Genomic DNA, 27,463 nt, shown 5'->3' on the forward strand with positions numbered 1-27,463 from the left:
TAGTATGAGGAACTTGAACACCTGCCCTTGGTACAACTGAAGAAGAACTGCGCGCACCGTGTGGGAAATGGTAATGGCGTTATAGTGACAGTCAGAGTAATTAGTTACATTACTCCTTACTGAAAAAAGTAACAGCGTTATTCCCATCACTGTTCATGTATCATGATACACCTGGTCAGCACCACACACCTGACAGTCACATGTTCCAGTACATTTGCTCATAATAAAAATGGGTGGGTTCAGACAGAAGGTGCTAAATCTTCTGAATTGTGTATGAAAATATCTGGAAATAAAATTTGAAATGTGGATCTTTTGTCTCATATCCAGCTTTTAATGTCAAAATCAAATGTTTTCAGTCTATAGTAGAAATAATAGTTTGACCTCACTTTTCCAATACTTTTGGAGATGACGGAGATGACTGTATCTTACGTATGGGAAGGCCAAGATTTGACTGCCTGTCTGAAAACAATATAGAGTAAAGAATGCCACCCACTGACTTATTTACTGAACAGAAGTGTATTAACTAAGGGCTGCATATATAGCTGTGGAAAAAGTTGAGAGCACTTCATTTTCTGAATCAGTTCCTCTGATTTATAGGTCTATTTATAGGTTTATGTTTGAGTAAAATGAACATTGTTGTTTTATTCTATAAACTACAGACAACATTTCTCCCAAATTCCCCTTTTTTTTTGTAATTTGTAGCATTTATTTGCAAAAAAAATGAGAAATGGCTGAAATAAAAAAAATAAAGATGCTGAGCTTTCAGACCTCCAAAGAAAAAAAGTTCATTTTGATAAAGTTTTAAGAGTTCAGAAATCAATATTTGGTGGAATAACCCTGGTTTTAAATCACAGTTTTCATGCATCTTGGCATCATGTTCTCCTCCACCAGTCTTACACACTGCTTTTGGATAGCTTTATGCCTGAAAATTCAAGCAGTTCAGTTTTGTTTGATGGCTTGTGATCATCCATCTTCCTCTTGATTATATTCCAGAGGTTTTTAATTTGGTAAAATCAAAGAAACTCATCATTTTTAAGTGCTCTCATTTTTTTTACAGCTTTATCATCTATTACATACCTACATGCAAAATGCACTGCAAAGCGGTTTTGCAGATGGCTATAGATTAAAATATTCTTAAAGCAGCAGTCCTTAGAATTTTTTCCTTTTATATTGACAAAATATTATAAAAAATGGTATCACTGTGCTTCAGGTAATATTCCTGCAAATTCATGCACATTTCCAGTTCTTTGAAAGTGTCCACAAGTGCAGTAGCAAAGACCATCATAAATGCTATAATGATGGAACTGGCACTCATCAGGATCACCCCAGAAGTTAACAGCTCCCCAGATAAGAACACCTAAATGCTGCTTCACAGAGTATTTTGGTTTGTTTAATATTTTTTACTGAAAACTGAAATCACTTCCCTATTCATTTACAACGTAAAAAAATAAAAACATTAAATGAGAAGATGTGTCCAAACTTTTGGATGGTACTGTATATGAATATAAATATTGTCCCTGTAATGCAAAAACTTGCACTAACACCAGATTTTTATATTTATATTATTTTAGAATTTTAATAGAAATGCTCCAAAGTTACTTGGAATAAAATCTTTTTAACACAACTTTTTTTACTTTCAGTGACACATTATACACACTACTGTTCAAAAGTTTAAAAGCGACGATTTTTAATAATATGTATGATATCATAGTTGCAGATAAATGTAAAACATATTCTAATATGCTAGTCTTGCTCACCTTCACAGGTGGAAACACTAAAGCTGTTTCCAGAGCTGTAGGTGATTCTAAAACTGTAGAACATCAAAAAGGATGTTATCTCAGCGGTTAGCTCAGTGTTGAAACCGATTTCTAAAACATAAAAGTTCAATAAAGCATGAAAGTGACCACAAATACTGAAATCTAACAAAATCCTGTGCAATGTTTGTCAAATAGAGGGTTCCTTTGGTGGTTTGGTTCAATCTCAGTTTGCTCTATTCAACAATAGAAGGCAGTTCCTTATCAGGACCTGCGTTTGTGCTTTTGAGTTCGTAGATTTTATTTTAGATTTAGTTCCTGTTTCGAAAGTTCTGGGGTTTATATATCGGCCCTGGAGAGCATTTGTCTACACTGACACCCCGACTGTAGACAGACATGGCCTCAATCAAGCTCATCTGTGTATTTCTCACACTCCTCTGCACGGGTAAATATGACCTGATAATATTACTGTTATTAAAATGTATTATTTTGCCTTTAATTTCTCTTAATTAATTAAGATATTTTATATTTTATTTTATATCTGGATAGTTTAAATTGAGTGTTTAAATGTATATATATTCACTATAGTACAGTTTCAATTCAGTATTCATACTGTCACTCTAGTACCGTTTCTCTGCATTTTAATCGAGTAAGGATGTAAGTACCGTCACATTTTCACCATAGTAGAATATTTGGTATTTCGATTGAGTTAGATTGTGATACAATACCCATTATTTCACTATAGTTTAGTGTCTGTGCTTTTTAAATTGAGTTAGGATGTAATATGGTTCCAAAACTTTAAAATAAGATAAATTGAGTTAGATTGTAAAATAGTATCCATACGTTTACTATAGTACAGTTTCTGCTCTTTTAATTGAGTTAGATTGGAACACAGTACCAGTAATCTTACTTTAGTAAAGTTTCTGCTCTTTTAATTGAGTTAGAATGTGATACAGTACTCATGTTGTCACTAAAGTGCAGTTTTTGTTCCTTTAATTAAGTTAGATTGTGATACAATACTTATGTTGTCACTATAGTACAGTTTCTGCACGTTTAATTGAGTTAGGATGTAATTGAGTATCTATACTTTTACCATAGTACAGTTTCTCTGCTCTTTTAATTGAGTTAGATTATACAGTACCCATTCTTTCACTATAGTATAGTTTCTGTGCTTTTTTAATTGAGTTAGGGTGTAATTAGGTACCCACATTTTCACTATAGTATAGTTCCTGGTCTTTTAATTGAGTTAGAGTGTGAAAGAGCACCCACGCTTGCACTCTAGTAAACTTTCAGCACTTTTAATTGAGTTAGGATGTAATTGAGTGCCTATATTTTACAATAGTACAGTTTCTTTGGTCTTTTAACTGGGTTAGATTGGGATACAGTACCCATAATTTAGCTCTAGTACAGTTTCCTTTCTTTCAATTGAGTTACATTGTGGTACAGTACCAATACTTTCACTATAGTACAGTTTCTGCACTTTTAATTGAGTTAGATTGTAATACAATATCCATACTTTTACTATAGTACAATTTCTGCTGTTTTAATTGAGTTAGATTGTGGTACAGTACCAATACTTTCACTATGGTAAAGTTTTTGCACTTTTAATTGAGTTATATACAATATCCATACTTTTACTATAGTACAGTTTCTGCATTTTAATTGAGTTAGATTGTTATACAATATCCATACTTTTACTATAGTACAATTTCTGCATTTTAATTGAGTTAGATTGTTATACAATATCCATACTTTTACTATAGTACAATTTCTGCATTTTAATTGAGTTAGATTGTTATACAATATCCATACTTTTACTATAGTACAATTTCTGCATTTTAATTGAGTTAGATTGTTATACAATATCCATACTTTTACTATAGTACAATTTCTGCATTTTAATTGAGTTAGATTGTTATACAATATCCATACTTTTACTATAGTACATCTTCTGCTTGTTCAATTGAGTTCCATACATCACTATAGTACAGTTTCCAGCTCTTTTAATTGAGTTAGATTGTGATACTGTACTCATGCTTTCACTATAGTACAGTTTTTCTGCTACTTTAATTGAGCTACACCTATTTCTTACTCTTTTACAGCCACAGCGAGATTTGTGGATACCGAAAAGGTGCAGGAGTTTCTGAAGGTCACTGATGATTTTACGGTGAGGCGCTGATTTAATTTTATTTAAATCAAACTAGATGTTAGATCAGGCATACTATAACATTTACGAATGTTGTTGCTTTGAGTGTTTTTCGTTTGTATTAAATGTACTGAATTGTATTAACTGCACAAATGTAGAAGTAACAGCTCTCATATCTCTACGGTGCCTGAAATACATCAGCTCAGATCTGTATCTACAAATGCACAGATCTCACTTCTGCTTTATCTCTGCACACGGTGTATATTTTTGGATTTGAGAACAAAAATCTATGAAAAAACTTTCACACATATTCTTAACCCTGTGAACCGTGAAAATACTAAACACGTTTATGCCATTATTGTTGTACTTATCCTAGTTAGATCTACTGTATTTAATTTAGAGAGCTAGATAGATCATTGTATTAATCCCAGAGGGAAATGTGTGTTTTTTTATGATCTATTTTACATCTCTATCACTTAATATAATGAGCTAACTGTTCTTCTGTCTGTCTGTCTGTCTGTCTGCAGGATGATGATGCCTGTCAGGACTGTATCCATATTATAGAGCTGCTGAAAGATCTGATATCAGAAGGAGAATTCCAGGTATGAAAAACACACACACACACACACACACACACATACAAAAACAGACACTGGCAAATGTGTGAAAAGTATTCTTAATAATTACTCTGTAGGTAGAAGTATAGATAGCAGGGTTTAATAAAATACTGTAGTTGTTCTGTAGAAGTATCAACTCATTTATTTTACTCTTTAAAGTAAAGTACTGGTTTCAAAACTGCTTAAAGTATACAAGTAAAAGTAATGTAAGGAGAGAAAAAAAAGCTTAGGCCATGCCCACAGAGTCCTATAGTGCACTACCCCTCCCCCTCCCCAAAACACATTTTTGTAAAAGCCATAATGATGTAAATATATTAAAATGTTAATGTTGATCATATAATTTGGGATGCACTAGGCTCCTCCCTGTTTCAGCTGCATATATGCCCATTGTAAATAAATGTATTTTAGTAGAATGTAAATATATTAAAGAAGCTTAGTGCAGGTGTGATGGATCACAGTATAAACCAATAGGGAGTCGGAATGGTATATATTTATATTTCTCTACATCCAATCACAATCAGATTCACTCTATCTGGATGGAGAGATTTATCTGGATAGGGGTTTTATTGAAGGATGAGAAGCCGGAATGAAAACAAACTGAACTGAAATAGAAGTAACGAGAATTATATTATATAATTATAATTTTGTGTAAAAATGTGAAATGAATATCTATACACAATATTTTACCTTTCTCACCACAGGAAGACGTTCAGGTGAGAAGGATTTTGGTATTTTGTGTGAATTGGGAAATTTAATCTGTTTAGGTCGTGAAATACTAATCCTAATAAAATCAAATTAATATTCTGTTTTGTGCAGAAGTGGTGGTGAATGGTTTTGCACTGGTTTGCTGTTTCCTCTCTCTTACTCTCTCTCTCTCTATTTTCAACTAAATCAAGAATATGGGTATTTATCTCTTTCCTAATTTGTCTTTTTATTAATTATTTTATTTTTTATCTACAAATCAGTAACTGCTTCTTATTGCTGATCTACGAAGCTCTTAAAAAAACAGGAACAAGAAAGTTTTCTCCTGCTCTCTGTGGTATTTGTGCACCTGGGTGGCGGATATTTCTCTCTCTTACTGTGGTTAAAAACAGTTATTTTTACTTACAGTGTTTCTTATTGTTGCTTTTCAACAATTTTACAATCTTACACCTTGTGAATGGCGAGTCAAAATGCTGATTGCTATCTTACACCTCACCAACACTCTATTTTCACGTTTTTTTTTACGTGCATCGTTTAAATAGCAACAATGCTTCTGAATATATCTACACTGATGGGTGTGGTTAATTTCTGGTGAATTGCTATCTTGGTAACAAAAAAACAAAGATGCGCCATTGACTGATTACAACAAGCAGGTCAGTTTCCTCTGCTGAGAAGCGATAGACATGTCTATGTAGCTGCGCAGTTAAAATAGCAATCTGCCAAAGTCAGAGCTCACCTGCCTCTTAAAGGGATTGATGAGTAAGTGACATGCTGATTGGTTTATTTCACATCATGCTTAAAGCCCATGATTAATAAAAAAAAAAATAGTACATGCATTTTGCGTGTTTCAAGCTGCACAAGTTGTACTTTTCCTGTCGTTACGATAGCAAAGACACACCGACACGCCCTAAATCAAGCTCCACAGTGCATGGTTGACAACTCATCTATAGATTACTAAAATAGATGACAATTTTTTTTTTACTGTCTTGTTCACTCTAAATTATGTGTATAGTGTACAGAGCAACTACAGGTTTTAAATTGCAGAGAAAAATATGAAAAATGGATGAAAATGGAAATGCATGTATTTTCATTAGACAGCAGCGTCATAGTTCTTTTTGAAATTAACATAAATATATACAGTTCATCTTCATTATTTCATTTATTTCATTTATTTATTATTTAAATATGGCAGAGTTGGTCAAATGTCGTATTATGGTCACATATCACTTAAAATACATTTTAAATAAATGAATAAATATTCCAAAATAGTTCTTGGATATATTCATGGCTAGGAAAAAATAACGATGTTTAAAACAAGCATCTGGCTGGTTGCAGTATTAATATGTAGCTCCGCCCATTCCCATACTCTATGCTCTATGAGAAGATGCACTGCATCTCAAGGAAGGCAGTCTGAGACTGTGTTTGCTTTTGTCTTTTCTCAGGAGAAGATAAAGGGCTTGCTGGAGAAGCTCTGTGACTCTCTGCCCGGAGAAATCCCCAAAACGTGCAAAGAGCAGGTGGACAAGAACCTTCCTCTGGCCATCACCTTCATCAGCAGCATCATGGTGAGAAACAGCTCAGATAAAAGAAGGCTACATTTAATAATATAAATTGATAACAGGTCGTTTTTGTATTTGTGTGGGTTTATGTAACCAAATCTTTAATATTATTGTTTTGTTAAATTACTTTTATAACTAAAAAAATTAACATCCTCTTAAGGTCCTTGTATTTTTTCCTGTATTTGTATTTTTTCTCTCTCTCTCTGCAGATCCCTGGTGAGGTGTGTGCGTATCTGGGTCTGTGTGATGGTCAGATGAGGGGTCAGATGAAGGAACTGATAATGAATCACATGCAGAAGATTGTGTTGCTCCCTGATATTACAGTAAGCAGAAAATGTATTACCATCCAGGCCCACTGAGCAAGTGCCCAGGGAATCTTCCTTTTTATTAATTAATTTATTTATGTATCAGTATAATGTAATATTACTTATACTGTATATTTATTTGCTTCTTTATTTTTGATAAGTGATTTTGTGAACACAAGGTGGCCTGGGTGGGTTGTTGGCCAGTGTGGTACCAAAGCACCACTGGAGCTGCATCAGTGGGGCTGTGAAAAGGCTACTTAAAAATGGCAAAAAGGCTTCTTTTTTTTTCTTTTTTTCTTTTAAGAAACCTTTTTTTTTCTTTTGTAAGCCTTTTTGAGATCTCCTTTTTCAGATCTTGTTTTTGGCTTTCATTTGGGACCTCCCCTTTTTCAGATCTTGTTTTTGGTTTTCTTTGAGATCTCTCTAGTCTCTTTTCACCCTCTGTTACCGGTCACGGTGACTGACATTGTGTCCCAATTCAGGGGCTGCATCCTTCGAAGGACTCATTTGAAGACCGATTACAACACAGCGGAGCGACTAGGCTGTCCTATTTTTAAAGACTCCTTCGAATGCGGCCTTCTTTTCCACTGGCTGCATCCTTTACAGCCTACAGTATCCCAAGATTCATTGCGTGCCAGCTTATTTCTGCAAATAAAATGACGGCATCAGCAGAGAAGTCAGCTTTATTATGTAGAATAAGTATTATTTAGTTTATATATGTATTATGTAGTTTATAGATATATAAAGACTTACATACTTATACTTATATATTGTATTATGTATTAATGTATTAATGTATTGTTTAGTTTATATATATAGTATTTATATATCTATAAACTACATAATACTATATATATAAAACAAAAAAAAAAAAAAAAAAAAAAAAATATATATATATATATATATATATATATATATATATATATATATATATATATATAAAATATTAATAATAATAATAATAATAATAATAATAATAATAATATAATGCACCAACATGAGGTTGTGCTTATCAGACAGTTTAATGTAGATTTCAGTCTGGTATGCTTTGAAGGTAATAAACATGTGTTAATTCTCTTTTTTTAACTTAATTTTAAATGCCTCCTTAAGGTTTTGCACAGTTAATTAACCTGGACTTAATTAATTTGGTATTTTGTGGTCTGAAGCAAAATGAGAATCAAAATCTCTGGCTCATTTTTTTTAGCTTTTGACTTCGGTTGTGGCGGGTAGAATCTTAAACAGGAAACAGGAAATACTCCGTAGGGTAGACTGTCCCATTTCACTAAAGCCGCTGCAGCCTACCCATCCTTCGAAGGATGCATCCCCTGAATTGGGACAAACCTTAAGAAATTATGTTTGACTGAGGTATTTATACTGTGTTACACAGCTGAGCCTGGCCAGCTCTGATTACAGCTGGGGATTCTGGGGTTTGTAGTCTTTTGTACCAGATCCACCAGCTTTTCCACTTTGCTGCCCAGCTGCCCTCTGCTGGTGACTGGCGGTATAGGCCGCCTTCCTACAATGGGAGCTTTGTAGCACTAAAAGGGGTCAATTAACTAACTTAATAAGATTATGGTTTGTCAGTGTAGTGAATAACATGTAATCCATATGCTGTTATAGTTTGGACTGTTTTTTCTGATTAGAGTAGCATCCACCAAGTGCTAGAAATGTTTTAATAATATTTTCCTGGACTAAACGTTTACCTCACTATATCTGAGGCTGATTAAATATCCCTTTTGCAGGTGAACTCTTCGATTCCCTGCACTCTCTGCACATATGTTACAGATCTACTGCAGTGTATCATACCCAAAACCCAGGTAACATCATCATAAATACACACACACACACACACACACACACACATACATACAATACAATCATAAATAGTTTACAGTGTTAAAAACGATCTTGAAATGTTAAATCAGGAGATGGCTTTAGAACACCCTCACCTATTTATTGTAAGTTGTTAGGTGTTATCATGTGAATGAGGTTACTCAATACTGACCAGCCTGCTCATGACAATAGTCAGTCAGCTTTATGAGGTAGAGTCACCGGGAATTCAGGCTTTCAGTTAACAGCTTTGCTGAACTCCTCAAGAGTTAATTACTTGAATTTATTGCCTCTTAATAAAGTGTTTAAGAGCATCAGTTGTGGTAGAGATACAGGTATACAGTCAATAGCTCTATTTAAGTCATGTTCTAAAGTTTATATAATGCTCATATTATGTTAAGAACCTCTCAACTACGTAAAGAAAAATTAAGAAAAAATAAAGGTCAGTTAATGCGAAAATTTATCTGCGAAAATAGTCGCAAAGACCATTAAAATTGTAGTGATGGAACTGGCTCTCATCAGGACTATCCTAAGAAAGGAAGAGCAAGAGATACCTCTGTTGCACAATATGAGTTTTTCATTGTTTTTCTTTGTTTTTCTTTGTATTTTCCATCTTCAGACTCTCCTGATTTCCCTGCTGGGGGATGCGTGTCAGATCCTGCCTCCGCTGGTTCGTGGCCAGTGTACGGTTTTAGTTAAGACGTATGTGAAGATGCTGATCAACTTCCTGCTGAATTTCGCCTCCCCAGACAAGCTCTGCTCTGTACTGCGACTGTGTGAGAACTTGGAAATCCCTCCATCAGGTTTGGGGCTGAAATGAAAACTGCGTAATATGTATTCAATTAAGATGTAACGATTTATTCTGCTCACGATTTGATTCATGATTCAATTCTAACATCATGCTTTTCACTCCACTACATTATTGGAAATATGTTATTCCTTTTGGGTTGTGAGGGCTGGGTGGAGTGAAAAGTATGTAGCGAAAAAAAAAAACACTTCTGTGATTGGCTTCAGTCAAAAATGACTGACAAATCCTCCGCCCTTAGCTTACGCCCACTGGTTTTCCGGCCTGCACTGCTGGGATTGCATTGACCTCTTGTGTTCAAACAGTGGAACTCCATAGTATTTTATAAACAGAACATCAGGAATCGTATGTTCACACAGTACACATCATCTAATTTTTCCATCGTAAATTTGTTACACCCATAGTATTCATGTTAAAGAGTAATATTACAGTTTTTTTATTCAGGGGTTAGACAATAAAACTGAAAAACCTGGTTTTAGACCACAATTGTTATTGTCCCGATGGACAGTTTTGGTGGAAACAGGAGAGTTGAGGTGCATATTGAATTCTGTCGTGATTTGGGTTCAGCCGTGGTTTTATGTTTTTTGGATACAATCCGGGTTAGCACCCGAACATCCCTTTCAGACAGCTTCCTCTTACAGCGTCCACAGTTAATGCTTTTGGATGTGGTTCGTCCTTCTTGGTGGTATGCTGACATTACCCTGAATACCGTGACTCTTGATACATCACAAAGACTTGCTGTCTTGGTCACAGATGCGCCAGCAAGACGTGCACCAACAATTTGTCCTTTTTTGAACTCTGCTACGTCACCCATAATGTTGTGTGCATTGCAATATTTTAAGCAGAACTGTGCTCTTACCCTGCTAATTGAACCTTCACACTCTGCTCTTACTGGTGCAATGTGCAATTAATGAAGATTGACCACCAGGCTGCTCCAATTTAGCCATGAAACCTCCCACACTAAAATGACAGGTGTTTCAGTTTCATTGTCCAACCCCTGTAGAAGGCTAATATGGCCATCCAGAGTGGACAGTGCAGTGGGAGAGGGGTAATGATGGTGACAGGGGGCTTCAAGAATTGTCCAGGTAAACAGACAAGCAAAGATCCAGAAATCACATTCACTTTTAGTGCAAGAGAACCTCCAACATATCAGTGCAGCGTTTTTAGCTTCCATGTGACATGGCATAAGTCCTGTCCTATGAGTTTTGCATTTTGGCATTTCAGTATGCACTGTTTTTAAACTGTTTCTCTGAGATCTCTCTCTTTCTCTCTCTCTCTTCCTTTCTCTGTTTCTCTCTCTCTTTCTGTTTCCCTCTCACTCTCCTTCTCTCTCTCTCCTTGCAGGCGAGTTCTTTCTCTCAGACTGTGACTCGTGTCTGACTCTGGCAGTTCTGACCCGCCTCAGTCTGGGCACTAATGCCACTGAGCCCCAGGCTGCCTCCTTCCTCCACACCGTCTGCCAGTCTCACCCTGATGCCCTGCCACAGGTCAGCTTCTGCCCTCCCTCATTACCCTTTACCCTTTACTCTTTGTCCCAGTGTGATCTCCATGGGCCCTACTTTAGTGATGTGTAGTGAACCATCAATTGCGAAGCTTAATTTAGGGCGTCAGTGTGTCTTTGCTATCATAACGACAGGAAAAGTACACATTGCTCAGCTCGAAATGTGTAAAAGGCATGTATTAATTCTTCTAATTAATAATCATGGGTGCTTTTAGCTACAGTGCAGCACCAGCAAGCTGGAATTCACTACAGGAAACGTTGAATCTCAGCTCGCTGAGATCACACTGAACCATTTCAAACTTTTAGTTTTTAATCACTACTAGAAAGCCTGTGACTGTTTTAAATGTTTTTTAAATTAGTTTATCTTCTATTTATTTCTATTTATTATTTATTTACTAATTATTAATTATTTTGATTCTTATGTTCGTAGTTCATTATTATTCATTTTATAATTTCTCATCATTCTTATCATTTTACTTTACTTTTACTATTATCTCCTGATTTATTTAATATTTTATAAATTCTTTACTTTTTATGTGTCAATTTGTGAGTTATGGTCTTTTAGAATGTTCTATTTTACATATATATATATATATATATATATATATATATATTCATCTATATTTAATGTTATTTATTTCTATAATAAAGTGTTTTCAATCTGTTTAATGCTATAAATGCTCAGCAACATTGTTAATGAGGTTCACCATCAATGTTTTTTTTTCCAAGAGAAAATAAAGGTTGATAGATTTTGGGCATAGTGTGAAATTAACCAATCAGAGTGTCACTTGCTCATCATTCCCTTTAAGAATGAAGTGAGCTCTGACTTTGGCAGATTGCTATTTTAACGGCGCAGCTACCTGGATGTGTCCAACAAACGCTTCTCAGCAGAGGAAGCTGATCTGCTCGTTCACGCTGTGAAGGAGCTCCAGCAGCTCATTTTTCAGGAACAGCAATGTTATTTTATTTAGTATAGTGTTTATTGTTGATGTAGAAGTTGGGTTTGTGCTGCCGTGTGTAATAAGTCTAATAGGTGGGGCAGTATGTGCATTGAGGGCATCAGGGTTCAAATCAGTCAGTGGTGCACCTGTGTTTTTCACTGCCTAGATAGCACTGCAGAGAAAATTAAACCTAAACACAACCTATTTCCAGACCACCACGCCTATCAGTGTAGATATATTCAGAAGCTCTGTTGCTATTTAAACGATGCAGGCAGGGGTGTGAAAATAGACTGTTAGCGGGGTGTAAGATAGCAATTAGCATTGTTATGCACCTTGTGCAGAGTGTTAAATAGGGCCCAGTGACTCAGATTTTTCTCTTGTTCTTCTGCAGTGTGAGAGCTTCACTCAGCGCTATGCTGGCCAGCTGCAGGGGCTTCTGGGTAAAGAGATGGCAGCTCTGCAGATGTGTGAGGTATAGTGCACTGTAACAGTATATTAACTTTATTTTTTTTAACTGAATTAATCAAAACACACTAAACTGCGTTCACCTTATGCAGCCACTAGAGGTCACCAAAGCCTGAGTAAAAGAAATAATGTATATGAGCTTTAATTAGTGTACATTATTTGATTAATCTTGATTAATCTGATCCTCAGAGGGCGAGACTGTGTGATGACCAGGCCGGGCCGGATGCTGCAGGTGACCCCTGTACTCTGGGCCACAGCTTCAGCTGCAGAAACCTGCAGACTGCGCAGATGTGTGGGGTGAGTGAGAGCAGACAACACTGAGAAAAGCTCAAACAGCTGCCCTTAATACTGTTGTTCTAAACCCGTCTCTACTGCAGTGTTTAAATTAATAACACTATAAGATAGACAATAAATAATGAAGGAAATATACTTAATAATAGTAATAATAATACATTTAAATTAATAAAACTATAAGATAAACAATACATAATGAAGGAAATATACTTAATGAACGTACATAATAAGAGTAATAATAATAAATAATAATGATTTCTTTTTTTTAACTGTTATACAAAACTATGGGCTTACATCAGACACAATACTCTTCCATAGATTTAGTTTTCTGTTTTTTAAGAATAAAGATTTCTGCTGGTTTTGTTAAAGTAATAAATAATAAATATATTTATTAGAATTATTATTAGCAAAATGCAATAGTTTAAACTTTAACAAATACAAATATATATTTAAGAAATTACATTTCTTTTTTGTAGTTCTTATTATATTCTTTGTTTATGTTTATGGTTTATGTTTGAGTAAAATGAACATTGTTGTTTTATTTTATAAACTACAGACAACATTTCTCCCAAATTCCAAATAAAAATATGTAATTAAGAGCATTTATTTGCAGAAAAAAGAAATGGCTGAAATAACAAAAAATATGCAGAGCTTTCAGACCTCAAATAATGCAAAGAAAACAAGTTAATATTCATAAAGTTTTAAGAGATCATAAATCAATATTTGGTGGAATAACCTTGGTTTTTAATCACAGTTTTCATGCATCTTGGCATCATGTTCTCCTCCACCAGTCTTACACACTGATTTTGGATAACTTTTCAAGCAGTTCGGCTTGGTTTGATGGCTGTAATCATCCATCTTCCTCTTTATTATATTTTTATGTTTTCAACTTGGTAAAATCAAAGAAAAACATCATCTTTAAGTGGTCTCTTATTTTTTCCAGAGCTTTATACATATGTATGCTTTTTCAACCTAAAACTTTACCTATACCTCACCTGCTCATACTCATGTTATATAGGCTCATTAAAATTAAATAGCTCTACCTGTGATATTTTTACTATCATAAACATGTACCTTAGAATAAATGAAACAAATGAAATATAATAATAATTAGACTATTTATTGATAATTCAATTCAAAACTAATGTAAATATACAGTAGAATAACAGCAGTAGAAGATCAGGCCTGAGTTCCTGAAGAGTGAAAGGTCTGAGTGACCTGCTGAGAGAGATATGATGATATGATAATGAAACGAGAGCAGGAAGGAAGGAATGAGCTGCTGAAGTTCGAAGGTCGTTTCTGGGTTGTAAATGTCACATGTCTGATTTGTCCCTCTCAGGTGGTGGCCTTCTGCCAGCAGAACGTGTGGAACTAGAGGTACGTGTCAGAAACCCCCACCCCCTCCACCCTTCTTACAGCACTTTTACTGCTGATTAACATCTTTAACTCCTGTTCTTCACTCTGTTATCACTGTACAGGAGTTAAACTGTAGCAGCCTTTTCCATTCATGCATGTTCATTCATTGACAAAACCATTAGGCAGTGCTTTTTAAATGAGAACTCTGGTGTAAAATGGACTTTTGCTGTAGTAAAACATGATAAAAATTTCTTACCTTTGATGAATAGCACATCTCCGTTCTCCCACAGCGTTCCGAGATGCAGAAACTTAAACAGTTTGTCCAAACACCCTCAGACTGGGTGACACGGGGCATAATTTACCCTGATAAGTCACTTTTTCCACCGTTATCCAGCTCAAAGTAGCTCCACACCTTCTAACTAGAATCTGGAGAGTCCTGACATTTAAAACAAGGCATAGTGCACAAGAAGCTTATTAAAAAAATGTTTACATCCTATAATGTGAGCTTCAGCTCCGAGCACCACTTACTCTTGGCACCGGCTGCTATGCTATGCCGAGTCTATGCAGACTGTGCATTTATAGTTAGAGGAGTCACCGACATGAAAACCAGAGAGCTATAAGAGTCTATGGGTAAAAAACAAGCAACTGTGAACCTGAGAAAAGATGGGAAACCAATCAGAGCTATTGCACAAATAATGGCCATAACTAGTACAACAGTTTGGAATGTCTTGAAGAAGAAAGTCATCACTGGTGTACTAGGTTGCAGATGTTGAACAGGTAGACTAAGTAAAGCCACAGCAGTTGATGACAGAAACAATGTGCATGCTGTAAAGAAAGACCAGCAGAAATAAATGAATTGGCCTCACTGTTCCAGTACTTTTGGAGGGCACTGTAGGTATAATTGATCACAGGTTTGGTTTGATTAGACACTTGGCCTCACCACTAGAGGGCGTAAAATTGCTTTACCCACTGTGGGAGGATATGTTTGGGTAGTGCTTCTATAACACTCTCAAAGAAATTTTAACCAGTTGCAGTTGATGGACTTTGAGAGTGAGCAGACAAGAAACCTGGACTTCTACAAACTAAAACCATGTTTTTCCCCAATTTACACGGCCAATTACCCAACCCGCTCATAAGGACTCTCCCTATCACTAGTGATGACGCCCCAACATCAGGAGGGTGAAGACTAACACACGCCTCCTCCGATACATATGAAGTCAGACTCTGCCTCTTTTTGAACTGTTGCTGATGCAGTACTACCAAGTAGCATCACAGCGCTAACACTCGGAGGAAAGTGCAGCGACTATCAGCTTTCAGTTCTGATACATCAGCTCACAGAAGCAGCCTTGTGCTGATCCACATCACCTTAGGAGTGATAAGGGGAAAGAGCACCATCTACTGTACCCACCCAGAGAGAGCAATGCCAATTGTGCCCTCTCAGGGCTCCAACAGCTGATGGCAAGCTGCATGAGCAGGATTTGAACCGGCATGGTGTCACTTAGCCAACTGAACCACTAGGAGCCTCGAAACCATATCATTTTTAGAAAAAAAATCCAGAAACTGTTTGGGATTAGTATGGAAACGCACTGCAAAAATTGCCAATTTTTTCATGGGTAACGCTATGCCCCTTATCACTAGCATTGCTTTAATTAAAAGTGCTGTGTTTGGGAATTCCGGAGGGAGAACGGAGGTGGGCTATTCCACAAAAGCTCGATCATTCCAAGTCAATTTCACACCGGATTTCTCCTTTAACTCATGCAGAAAATCTGCTTTTTTTGCTTTCTTTCATCATAACAGGCTGAGATGAACTCCACGCAACGGACTTTCAGCTCCAGAAGCTCTCCATATCTCCTCACAAAACCCACGCTCCCCACTTCCCGAAACCCTCTATGGTCATATTTGCTCTCCTAATCTCGGCTACAAGTTCATCCTGAGCCGTGACCCCGCTCTACAAGTCTTCATGGTCTTTGCTATTGCCTAAACAAATAAGATAAAGCATCTGTGATTTTCAGTGTAAACACATTCTAGTGGATGAGCTAACAGCACAGTTTACTATGACCTGACCGCATTTATTGACTTAATTCACGTGATCTCAGCTCCCCTTTTACAACCACTTGCATAACCGCCATTCACGCAGGTCAAGGTTCATACACAACATGTCATGTCATGTGGCATGTTTTAGAAATATCTATTTTTAGGGCTTTTTCCATTTTAAAATCCATTAAAAAATCTATTCTGTAAGCAGCAGGTTGACAGTTTTCTGCATATAAAGTGCAGGATAAAAGCTTAGTTAAAAAAGTCATTTTTGTGTGTTAACAGTCTAACAAACTATTTTTATTCATTTTAAACTAATGAAAGTTTGGTAAAAACGTGATTGATTGCTGACCCAGACATAACCAATTAGCCAGGACATGTTGTTTGATAAAAATCAATTTTAGTTCTGATTGACAACTGCACCATTAAAAGCTCTTTATACCATGTGTTTTTGACAGAATGATATTTCACGGCGGGGAGGGGGGGGGGGGGTCACCCTACTCTACCTTTCCTTATGAACAATTTGGGCTGCGTCCCAATTATGTACTACACACTTATAATATTGGATATCTGCGGTATAATAATTAATCTTAATTGTGCAGGTTTGGCAGCTTAGTGCACATCATTTTAAAGTAGAAGAAAGATTATTTCTGAGTAAGAAGAGGGGGACAAATATTGTAATAAATTGCATCAATGTGCTTTTACTAAATGTCATTTATTCTTTGTACAGTCTAACCCTTCACCTAACCTTAACCTTGAACCAACCCTAAAACATATTCACATATTCATTGATTAACAGCTTACAGCTAGTAAGTATCAATGGGAATAAACTGAGCTTTAGAGATTGTTTAAAAAATGTTAAACTGCTGTTACTCTCTACTGCAGCATTTACACACTTACACACAACACATTCACACTTTCATCATCATCATAATAACTAGAAAAAGACACAGAAACACAAAGAACTCTGTATCTATTAAAAGAAAAATCTTTTCTTTAGAGAAATTACAGATAAAGCCAGAGAGCGCTGAGTACTGTTTCCTACACCTTCAAAAGACTTTTGAAAGCTGGAGAAAACTGCTACAGGAAGACGTCTGGCTGACCTACATGGAAACAGCTTTAGCCTTTAGCTCAGATTAACATGATTAAACAAAAGCCCTATCCGGACGGGATTAGTTTCTCAGAGGGACGTCTGTGAAAAATATTTTACACTTCTTCTACTCAGTGATAAAACTCTTGCACTAGGACTGCAATCGAAAAAACAGGAGGACCAGTGAGGTTTTTTTTAGGATTTCTCGGTCACGCAATCACATGCAGTAGCCCCTCCATTTCCACTCACTGCTGTGTTTTTAACGTGGATCTCTGTGGAAACATGAGCTCAAAGTGTAATTACGATGCGTGGCAGTGGACAAATAGCTATTTTATTAAACGCAAGGAGACGAAACTCAGAGATGTGGATCTGGACTGGACTAAAATTACCGGAGGACCACAGAGTTCAGAGAAAAACACTAGATAATCCAGCCTGTAATTTTCTCAGGGGACGTTTGAGAAAAACACATACATGGTTGTTTTGGACGGGAATAAAATCACAGAGGACCCCCATAAGAGAGAAAACTACCCCAGGACCCCCTGAGAAACTAATCCCTTCCGGATAGAGCTTAAGTCTCTTATAAAGTCATTGATAAGATAAATAGAAAATAAAAAAGCAGATATTGTCATACAGCACTGATATTATCAATATTACGAATGCATATGTTTGGCTTAAGTAACCATTTAATTCTGCCATTGGTTATATAAGGCTTCTTTATCTGGTCATGTGACTGAATTTAAACTCAGAGCATTAGGAGGTTACTGTTGGTCAGAGGGCCACTCCTTTCCGGTTGGTCCAGGTTTAGTTCAGGGATATTGATATTGAACTTGTCCTATGACGGGTGGTGTGTCTGTATTCAGTGTACAGGGTGTTTCCCGCACCCCCCACTAAGCCAACGTGACTAAACTCGACAGCTGAACCCCTCATATCCTCCTCCTTCCTCCCCCATCCCTAAAAATGGCACATCCTACAGTGAGAAGTCTCACCTTCTCAGGTTACAGCTGCCCTATAGCTCACGTCATGTGATAGAGGGCCTCTGTGACAGTCATGTGACACAGTGTACATGGTGTGGTGTACTCCTGCCAATATTAGCAGGACGTGATGAGAACGTAATCTCACACTGCGGTGAACATACATGTGCTAAACATGATACACTATATGAGTAAAAGTAGTGGGATACTAAAAATTACACCTACAGGAGCTTCTATAATGATCTCCCATTCTAAACCTATAGTCATCAGTGTGGAGTCAGTCCCTCTTAGCATCTACACTATATGGACAAACGTGTTAACATTCTAAACCTATAAGTATAAACATATAGAGTATATGGACAAAAGTATTGGGACACCATTACATTAAATATACAAGAGCTTTTATAACAGGGGTGTCCAAACTACTATTTTTATAATGTGAGATTCAAAGTTTGAACGCTAGGTGTCAGAAACGGGCCAAAGAGTCTAAAAGCGGCGAGAGTGAATTTGTAGCGCAGAAAAACGGGCAAAAGAGTCTAAAAGTGGAGAGGGTGCGGATTTCTAGCGCAGAAAAACGGGCCAAAGAGTCTAAAAGCAGAGAGAGTGCACAGTTCTAGCGCAGAAAACCGGGCCAAAGAGTCTAAAAGGGGCAAGAGTGTTCAGTTGATATTAAGAGACATCATGAAATGAAACATCTATTTGAAAAATCTTAGTTTACACAACACTGTCAAAGATAGATAAAGATAGTAAGTCAGGTAAAATGATGTGTAAATGAAAGAAATCAGGAAAATGTGTTATTTAAAGTGGTATGTTTCATTATTTGTTTTATTACAGAGTCTGTGGCCCGTGACTTCAAATATATTTCTCCTTCTGGCCCCCAACAAAAAAAGTTTGGACACCCCTGTTTTATAACATACCATTCAAAAACATTAGCCTTTAATATGGAGTAAATGGAAAAAAGTATTTTGGACACCTAAACACAACACCAACAGGAGCTTCTATAATGACATCCAATTCAAAAACTCATAGGCACTAGCATAGAGTATATGGACAAAAGTATTGGGACACCTTTGCATGAAGTATACAGGAGTTTTTATAATGATATCCAGTTCAAAAACCCATAGCCAACAGCATGGAGTATATGGACAAAAGTATTGGGATACCAACACACAACACCTACAGGAGCTTTTATAATGTACAGTTAAAAAAAACACAGATTTTAATGTGGAGTAAATGGACAAAAGTATTGGAATACCCACACACAACACCTGCAGGAGCTGTTAAACCACGTCCCATTCTAAATCTATAGGCATTTATGCGGCGTCAGTCCCCTTTTGTGGATACACTATATGAACAAAAGTATTGGGACACCTATACATTACATATACTGGAGCTTTTATGATGAAATCCCATTCTAAACACATAGTCACTAGTGTGGAGTCGGTCCCCCTTAGCATCTACACTATATGGACAAACGTGTTGGGACACCTCCATTTTAAACCCATGTTAATATTCTTAACCTATAGGCATGAATATATAAAGTATATGGACACCTCCATATTAAACATATCGGAGCTTTTATGATTAAAACCAATTCAAAAAGCCATAGGAAACAGCATGGAATAAATGGACAAAAGTATTGGGACACCTACACACAACACCTACAGGAGCTTCTATAACATACCACTCAAAAAGTCATAGTCATCAGTGTGGAGTCGATCCCCCTTAGCATCTACAATATATGGACAAACGTATTGAGACACCTATACATTACATCTATTAGAGCTTTTGTGATAAATTACCATTCTAAACCCATAAGCATTATATAGAACAGGGGTGTCCAAACCTTTTTTGTTGGGGGCCAGAAGGAGAAATATATTTCACGGGCCACAGACTCTATAATAAAACAAATAATGCAATATACCACTTTAAATAATACATTTTCCTGATTACTTTCATTTAAACACCATTTTACTTGACTCACTATCTTTATCTATCTTTGACAGTGTTGTGTTAACTAAGATTTTTCAAATTGATGTTTCATTTCATGATGTCTCTTAATATTAAACTCCTTAATTACGGCAACTTTTAGACTCTTTGGCCCGTTTTTCTGCGCTACAGCTTCACCCTCTCCGCTTTCAGACTCTTTGGCCTGTTTTTTCTGCGCTAGAATTGCGCACTCTCTCCGCTTTTAGACTCTTTGGCCCGTTTTTTCTGCGCTACAACTTCACCCTCTCCGCTTTCAGACTCTTTGGCCCGTTTTTTCTGCTCTAGAAATGCGCACTCTCTCCACTTTCAGACTCTTTGGCCCATTTTTTCTGCGCTAGAAATGCGCACTCTCTCCGCTTTTAGACTCTTTGGCCTGTTTTTTCTGCCCTAAAACTGCACACTCTCTCCGCTTTTAGACTCTTTGGCCTGTTTTTTCGGCGCTAGAAATGCGCACTCTCACCACTTTTAGACTCTTTGGCCCGTTTTTCTGAGCAACAACTGAACACTCTCTCCGCTTTTAGACTCTTTGGCCCGTTTCTGCCCTAAAACTGCGCACTCTCTCCGCTTTTAGACTCTTTGGCCCCTTTTTTCAGAGCAACAACTGAACACTCTCTCCGCTTTTAGACTCTTTGGCCCGTTTTTCGGAGCAACAACTGAACACTCTCGCCGCTTTTAGACTCTTTGGCCCGTTTCTGACCCCTAGCGTTCAAACTTTGGATCTCACATTATAAAAACCTGCTTAACAGCGGGCCAACTTTCATTCTATTTCTAAAATACCTCGCGGGCCACTCCAAAAAAGGAAACGGGCCGCAACTTCATAACTCAGAAGATTCAGAGGCTTTTGAGAGGAAAGTGTGCAGAGACAAGGTTTATAATGTGTGTGAGTGTGAGTGTGTTTACCACAGGGTGAGAAAACTCCATTTATTTCAGTCAAAGAGAAATCCAGCTCAAACCTGGAGGTCCTAAAAAGGAGAACGACACCCAATACAGTAATGACGCACGTCTAAAGTGATCTATACCAAGCTAAAAACAAACTCACCACATGTACACTACCAGCCATATTCATAGAAAGCTTTAAAAACGATTTACAACAGATTTGCTCATAATTCACGATTCATTGCTCATTCTTAAATATAGTAATTAGCATAGCAATAGTAAAACACATCACAAAACTTATCCTGGTTAGTGTGTGATTGTACATTTTATCATAGGCAATAATTCCCAGATTATACTTAAAACAGTAACATACTCGATCCTTAGCCATGTGGTTTGATATATTTGAAAAATATAAACCAAAACAAAGGGTTAATGTTCAGATATTGAGATGCATACAGATATAGAGAGAATTGTTTAAAATAGACATAGTATACCTCGTTTTCCACACGTTAGAACATATCTATGGGCTTTACAAAACACGTTACACAAAATCACTCTTACATAAAGATAAAGATCTCACCAACTCTATTTTTTCCAGTTCCAATTCCTTTCAGAATAAGCTGTTTAAGGGCTCTGTCACTTTTATGCAAATAAGCTGTTGCTGGCCACGCTCCATATGTTTAAGTTGAGTGTTTACCACACCTTAGATTTAGCTTGTGCATAAAGGCAAAATACAAATACTCTCCCTAATTTTCTGACTTGCCACACAGACAGTAGGTAAAGATCCCTCCCTCAAACAAAGTCTGCTGGCTAGTTCTGCTGTGTACAGTCTGAGGTTCTTGAACAACAGACTAAACTAGAAAAGGCAAAGTTCGTGAACGAACTTTAAGTTGGCTTGGAAAAGTACGCTAATAACGTTGAAAAGTTAAAATCGTTGCTAAGTGGTTGCTAGGCAGTTGTGATCATTTCTAAAGTGGTTGCTAAGCGTTTGCTAGGCAGTTGCTAATGTTTTCCAGGTGGATGCTAAGGTGTTGCTAAGCGGTTGCTTGGCAGTTGCTAAGTGGTTGCTAGGTGGTTGCTAAGTGGTTGCTAGGTGGTTGCTAAGCAGTTGCTAAAGTTTTCCAAGTGGTGGCTAAAGTGTAGCTAACTGGTTGCTAGGCAGTTGCTATCATTTCTAAAGTGGTTGCTAAGCGGTTGCTAGGCAGTTGCTAACATTTTCCAGGTGGTTGCTAAGATGTTGTTAAGTGGTTGCTAGGCAGTTGCTAACGTTTTCCTAGTGGTTGCTAAGGTGTTGCTAATTGGTTGCTAGGCAGTTGCTATCATTTCTTAAGTGGTTGCTAAGTGATTGCTAGGCAGTTGCTAACGTTTTCCTAGTGGTTGCTAAGATGTTGCTAAGTGGTTGCTAGGCAGTTGCTATCGTTTCTAAAGTGGTTGCTAAGTGGTTGCTAGGCCGTTGCTAACGTTTTCCAGGTGGTTGCTAAGTGGTGGCTAAGTAGTTGCTAGGCAGTTGCTTTCATTTCTAAAGTTTTTGCTAAGTGGTTGCTAGGAAGTTGCTAATGTATTCCAGGTGGTTACTAAGTGGTTGCTAGGCAGGTGCTAACGTTTTCCAGGTGGTTGCTAAGGTGTTGCTAAGCGGTTGCTAGGCAGTTGCTAAGCAATTGCTAACGTTTTCCAGGTGGTGGCTAAAGTGTAGCTAACTGGTTGCTAGGAAGTTGCTATCATTTCTAAAGTGGTTGCTAGGCAGTTGCTAAGGTGTTGCTAAGTGGTTGCAAGGCAGTTGCTAACGTGTTGCTAAGTGGTTGCTAAGTGGTTGCTAGGCAGTTGCTAACATTTTCCAGATGGTTGCTAAGTGGTTGCTAAGTTGTTGCTAGGCAGTTGCTTTAATTTCTAAAGTGGTTGCTAAGCTGTTGCTAGGCAGTTTCTAATGTTTTCCTGGTGGTTGCTAAGGTGTTGCTAACTGGTTGCTAGGCAGTTGCTATAATTTCTAAAGTGGTTGCTAAGTGGTTGCTAGGAAGTTGCTAACATATTCCAGGTGGTTACTAAGTGGTTGCTAGGCAGTTGCTAACGTTTTCCAGGTGGTTGCTAAGTGGTTGCTAGGCAGTTGTTAACGTTTTCCAGGTGGTTGCCAAGGTGGTTGCTAAGCAGTTAATAGGTAGTTGCTAAACCCTGGCTGGGGTGCCGGGGTGTCCAAACTTTTGACTGATAGCTGCTCCATACAGCAGCTCCTCCATACACTCACAGTACTGGAGGAGCAGGGGAGAGAAGGGGTTCCGTGCGCAGAGCTGCTCGTGTGCGAGTTAGAACTTTGGACCCCCCATTCATTTCTATGGGGAAAATTCGTACGACAATTGTACGAAAACCGTACGTCGTATCGTTTCGTAAAGCATATTTTCGGAAAGAACGCGGTAAGTTTTATAGACCAGCCGAATTACGTCTTCGTATCTCAAAAATTGTGACCTACGTGGACGTTCAAAATTCTCCCCCATTCATTCCTATGGGAAAAAAACGCGTACGTTTACGAAGTTTTTACGAAAACCGTACGATATATCGCTCCAAAAAGCACAAGCAACCTGAACCGGTAAGCCAAGCCAACTTAAATAGCTTTTTTAAAGCAGTTTTTGGACTCTTTTGACTGCCGCTATTATTATGTGCATTATAATTCAATGCAGATTTAAAAAAATAAAAAAAGCTTTCACTTACAAAAGTAGTGATGCAAAGCAATTACGGAAATAACATCTTGCTTCTCTGTGTATGATTACAGTTGCAGTTAAACCGCCTGAAGCACATGTGGCTTATGAAATGACTACAGTCTCATTACAAAACTTGTCGGTTTACCTTTCGTAACGCCTTACATTCCGTTTTTATGCAACCTCCATCTAAAGGCCTCGGGCTGGAATTAGATTTCCGCACTTGCGCTGTGTGATCGTAATGAGCAGCTCTGTTCAAGCTCAGACAGATTCCTGTACAGACAGACAGGACAGTTTAATGCTTCTGAAGGGTGGAGGCCAATCTCTTCACATCTTACAGTGACATAACTCCATTAGTTCAGTCATACTGCAGGGCTGACAGTACTGTGAATAACATCAGTACGTCAGTACCAATCACCAACAACACTCTCTGAATAAAGCCTGTCTTTGTGATGAAGGTCAGTAGAAACCTGCTGTTTTAAGCCTGTGAAAATGCATGAATTTAGAATATTATACACCAAAAACAGGGTTTATACACCATTTAACCCATACATTTCCATTATTTTTTCATGACTTTTCCTTCAAGGCAAATTCTCATGATCATACGATTTCTCATTGCGGAAAACACATCAGTGCAGACATGGACAATAAGGACTCAATGGACTTTATGAACTATTTTACAGTCGTAGACAAATTTCCAGAGTCTGGCTAGAGTCGAGCTGCCGTCGAGTCGTGGTCGCGTCGTCTCGATCGTTCAGTGTAGGTTCAGTGGTTACGACTGAAAGTTTTAGTCAGTCGGGTTCTCGTCCTTGTGCTCTGATAAAATCAAATCGTGCAGTGGTGCAAAAAGGGGGTATGCAGCGTATGCAACACATAGGGGCGCTGCACTAGAGGGGGAGCAAAATCGATTATTTCATTTTCTATTATTTCTATTTAGAAAATTATTTCTAGGTGGCATTTTCTGTAAGAGCTGTTTGTTCATGTATGATAATACACAGGGACATCTCCTGGCCTGGGCTTCCAGTAGCCTGTTTCACTCAGATCAGCTGTATTATTAGTGAGGAGACAGGCTGCTGTCCGCTGTGAATGGAAAATCTCTTGACACGAATCACGGAGCCAGTTCAAGGATAAAGTTTCAGGAGAAACAGCCAATCAGCTTGCTGGTTTTACAAAAGCGCAGTGGGCTAGTAGGCGTCCATCCACTCCTTCCCCATTGAGAATGAGAACGCACCCCATAGAGAACGCCCAGCCATGTTTTTTTTCGTCGTGGCGCACCTGCAGGACAGGTGCTGTATTTACAATATAACAGATCAGAACAAGTAAGTAACTAGATGGTAAATCATAAAACTAATAAATTATAGAACAGGGGTTGCCAAAGCTGTTTTTTATATTACATAACTAATATTCTGCATCTAGAAATATATATTTTTTATTTTTGCACCGATAGTGTTGTTTGCACACACCTCAAAAAGTCTGTAGTTGCACCCCTGAAATCAGGTTTAATAATATCACTAGTCTTGAGACTCGGCTTGGAAAAATAGTGACGTGAACGATGTCAACAACCAATAGGAGAGCTACGTTAGACTGTTTACAAATTATTTAAAAAAGTGCACATTTTGCAGTTAATAGGCTTTATATGGTTCTTACTTTAATATGTACAGTATTGTACACACAGTTATATTATATTTAAAGTTATTTTATTTTGCACTTTTGCACTTTGTTTTATTGTGCTGTTATGTTTAATACAAACAAGTTTAATAAATACACAATTTTTAAGAACGATAGGTTTATTCTTTATTGCATTAATTCTATCTAAAACAAAGGCAAATGTACAGCAGTGAAACTGTAATTCTTTCCTATACAAGAGTGTAGCACAAAGGGGGAATTAAGTTTATAGACAGAGTTGAACACAAAATTCTATTCTATTCTATTAAAAGATATAAAAAACAAACAGTGTTACAGACAAATAAACTGTTGTTGGGGACAAATGCTGTGAGTCTCTGAAGGATAAATCACAGTATTGATAATATACACATTATTTGTAACTTAATGCCTTTTTTTTAGTCGTGTAGTTTATGCACAGCTTAAAACTATAATCATTATCAATTATAGTAGGCTTAAAATGAATATTTAATAATAAACATATGTCAGATCCTAAGAGCTCTTATTGTGTAAGGCTAAATTACTGAATTAACTCTGAGCTGACGTATTTTGTTAGCGCAAAACAGATTTTCTCCATCAATAAACGGAAACACGAAAATTTGTAGACCAAATTTCCATGACTTTTTCAAAGCATTCTGGGTATTTCTATTTTTCCTAAATTTATCCAGGTCTGGAAATTGCTATTTTTTAATTCCATGACTTTCCCAGGTTTTTATGACCTTTCATATCTGCATTTAGTTTTCTCCTCTCTCTGTAAAACACAGTGTGATTATACTGATCTCCTCCACAGGGCCGCGGGAACATCAGACTGCTGAAGCTGCAGTTTCTCACCGCTGTTCACTACTGTTCACCACACGTCTCCATTAAACCTACAGCTCAGCACCATCACCACCATTATCACCATCAGACATCAGAACCCACACTGGATACAGAATTATTCACAAAAAGAAATCATTCTAAATAATTCATAGTGGATATGGAATATTTAAAAATGAATACAGTGTATTTTTTAATGGATACAAAACAATTCATAATGAATACTAAGTAATTTGTAACTGATACATAACGTATACTGAGTCATTCATAATGGATACAGAACAATTTGTAGTGGAAACTGAGTAATTCACTATGGATACTGAGTAAATTATTTAAAAAGATACTGAGTCAATTTTAACAGCTACATAACAGATACTGGGTAATTTATAATAGATACAGAGTGGATACTGAGTAATTTGTAACAGATGCATAACGAATACTGGGTAATTCATAATGGATACAGAACAATTTGTAGTGGATACTGAGTAATTCACTATGGATACTAAGTAATTCATAACAGATACTGGGTAATTCATAATGGATACTAAGTAATTTGTAACTGATACATAACGTACACTGGGTCATTCATAATGGATAATGAGTATTTTGTAACAGATACATAACGGATACTGGGTAATTCATAATTGATACGGAGCAATTTGTAGTGGAAACTGAGTAATTAACTATAGATACTGAGTAACTTATAAAGGATACTGAGTAATTTTAACAGCTACATAACAGATACTGGGTAATTCATAATAGATACAGAACAACTTGTAGTTTAAACTGAGTAATTCACTATGGATACTGAGTAAATTATAAAGGATACTGAGTCATTTTTAACAGCTACATAACAGATACTGGGTAATTTATAATAGATACAGAACAATTTGTAGTGGATACTGAGCAATTCATAATGGATACTGAGTAATTTGTAACAGATACATAACAAATGTATGGGTAATTCATAATGGATACAGAACCATTTGTAGTGTATACTGAGTAGTTCACTATGGATATTCATAACAGATACTGAGTAATTTGTAACACATACATACTGGAT

The 27,463-nt window shown here is 37.0% G+C and overlaps 1 protein-coding gene across 1 annotated transcript; it reads left to right on the forward strand.

Moving 5' to 3' along the window:
• The first annotated feature begins 2,075 nt into the window (after window positions 1–2,075).
• On the forward strand, window positions 2,076–16,755 carry sftpba (surfactant protein Ba). The gene is made up of 12 exons (XM_007228808.4): window positions 2,076–2,199; window positions 3,857–3,921; window positions 4,428–4,502; window positions 6,662–6,784; window positions 6,988–7,101; window positions 8,826–8,900; window positions 9,533–9,716; window positions 11,063–11,205; window positions 12,552–12,632; window positions 12,815–12,922; window positions 14,259–14,296; window positions 16,073–16,755. The coding sequence occupies exons 1-11, from the start codon at window positions 2,151–2,153 to the stop codon at window positions 14,292–14,294; spliced, it is 1,053 nt and encodes a 350-aa protein (XP_007228870.2). The 5' UTR covers window positions 2,076–2,150; the 3' UTR covers window positions 14,295–14,296; window positions 16,073–16,755.
• The last annotated feature ends 10,708 nt before the right edge of the window (window positions 16,756–27,463 follow it).

The sequence above is a fragment of the Astyanax mexicanus genome, chromosome 20 (assembly GCF_023375975.1).
Source record: "Astyanax mexicanus isolate ESR-SI-001 chromosome 20, AstMex3_surface, whole genome shotgun sequence".
NCBI lineage: Eukaryota > Metazoa > Chordata > Actinopteri > Characiformes > Acestrorhamphidae > Astyanax > Astyanax mexicanus.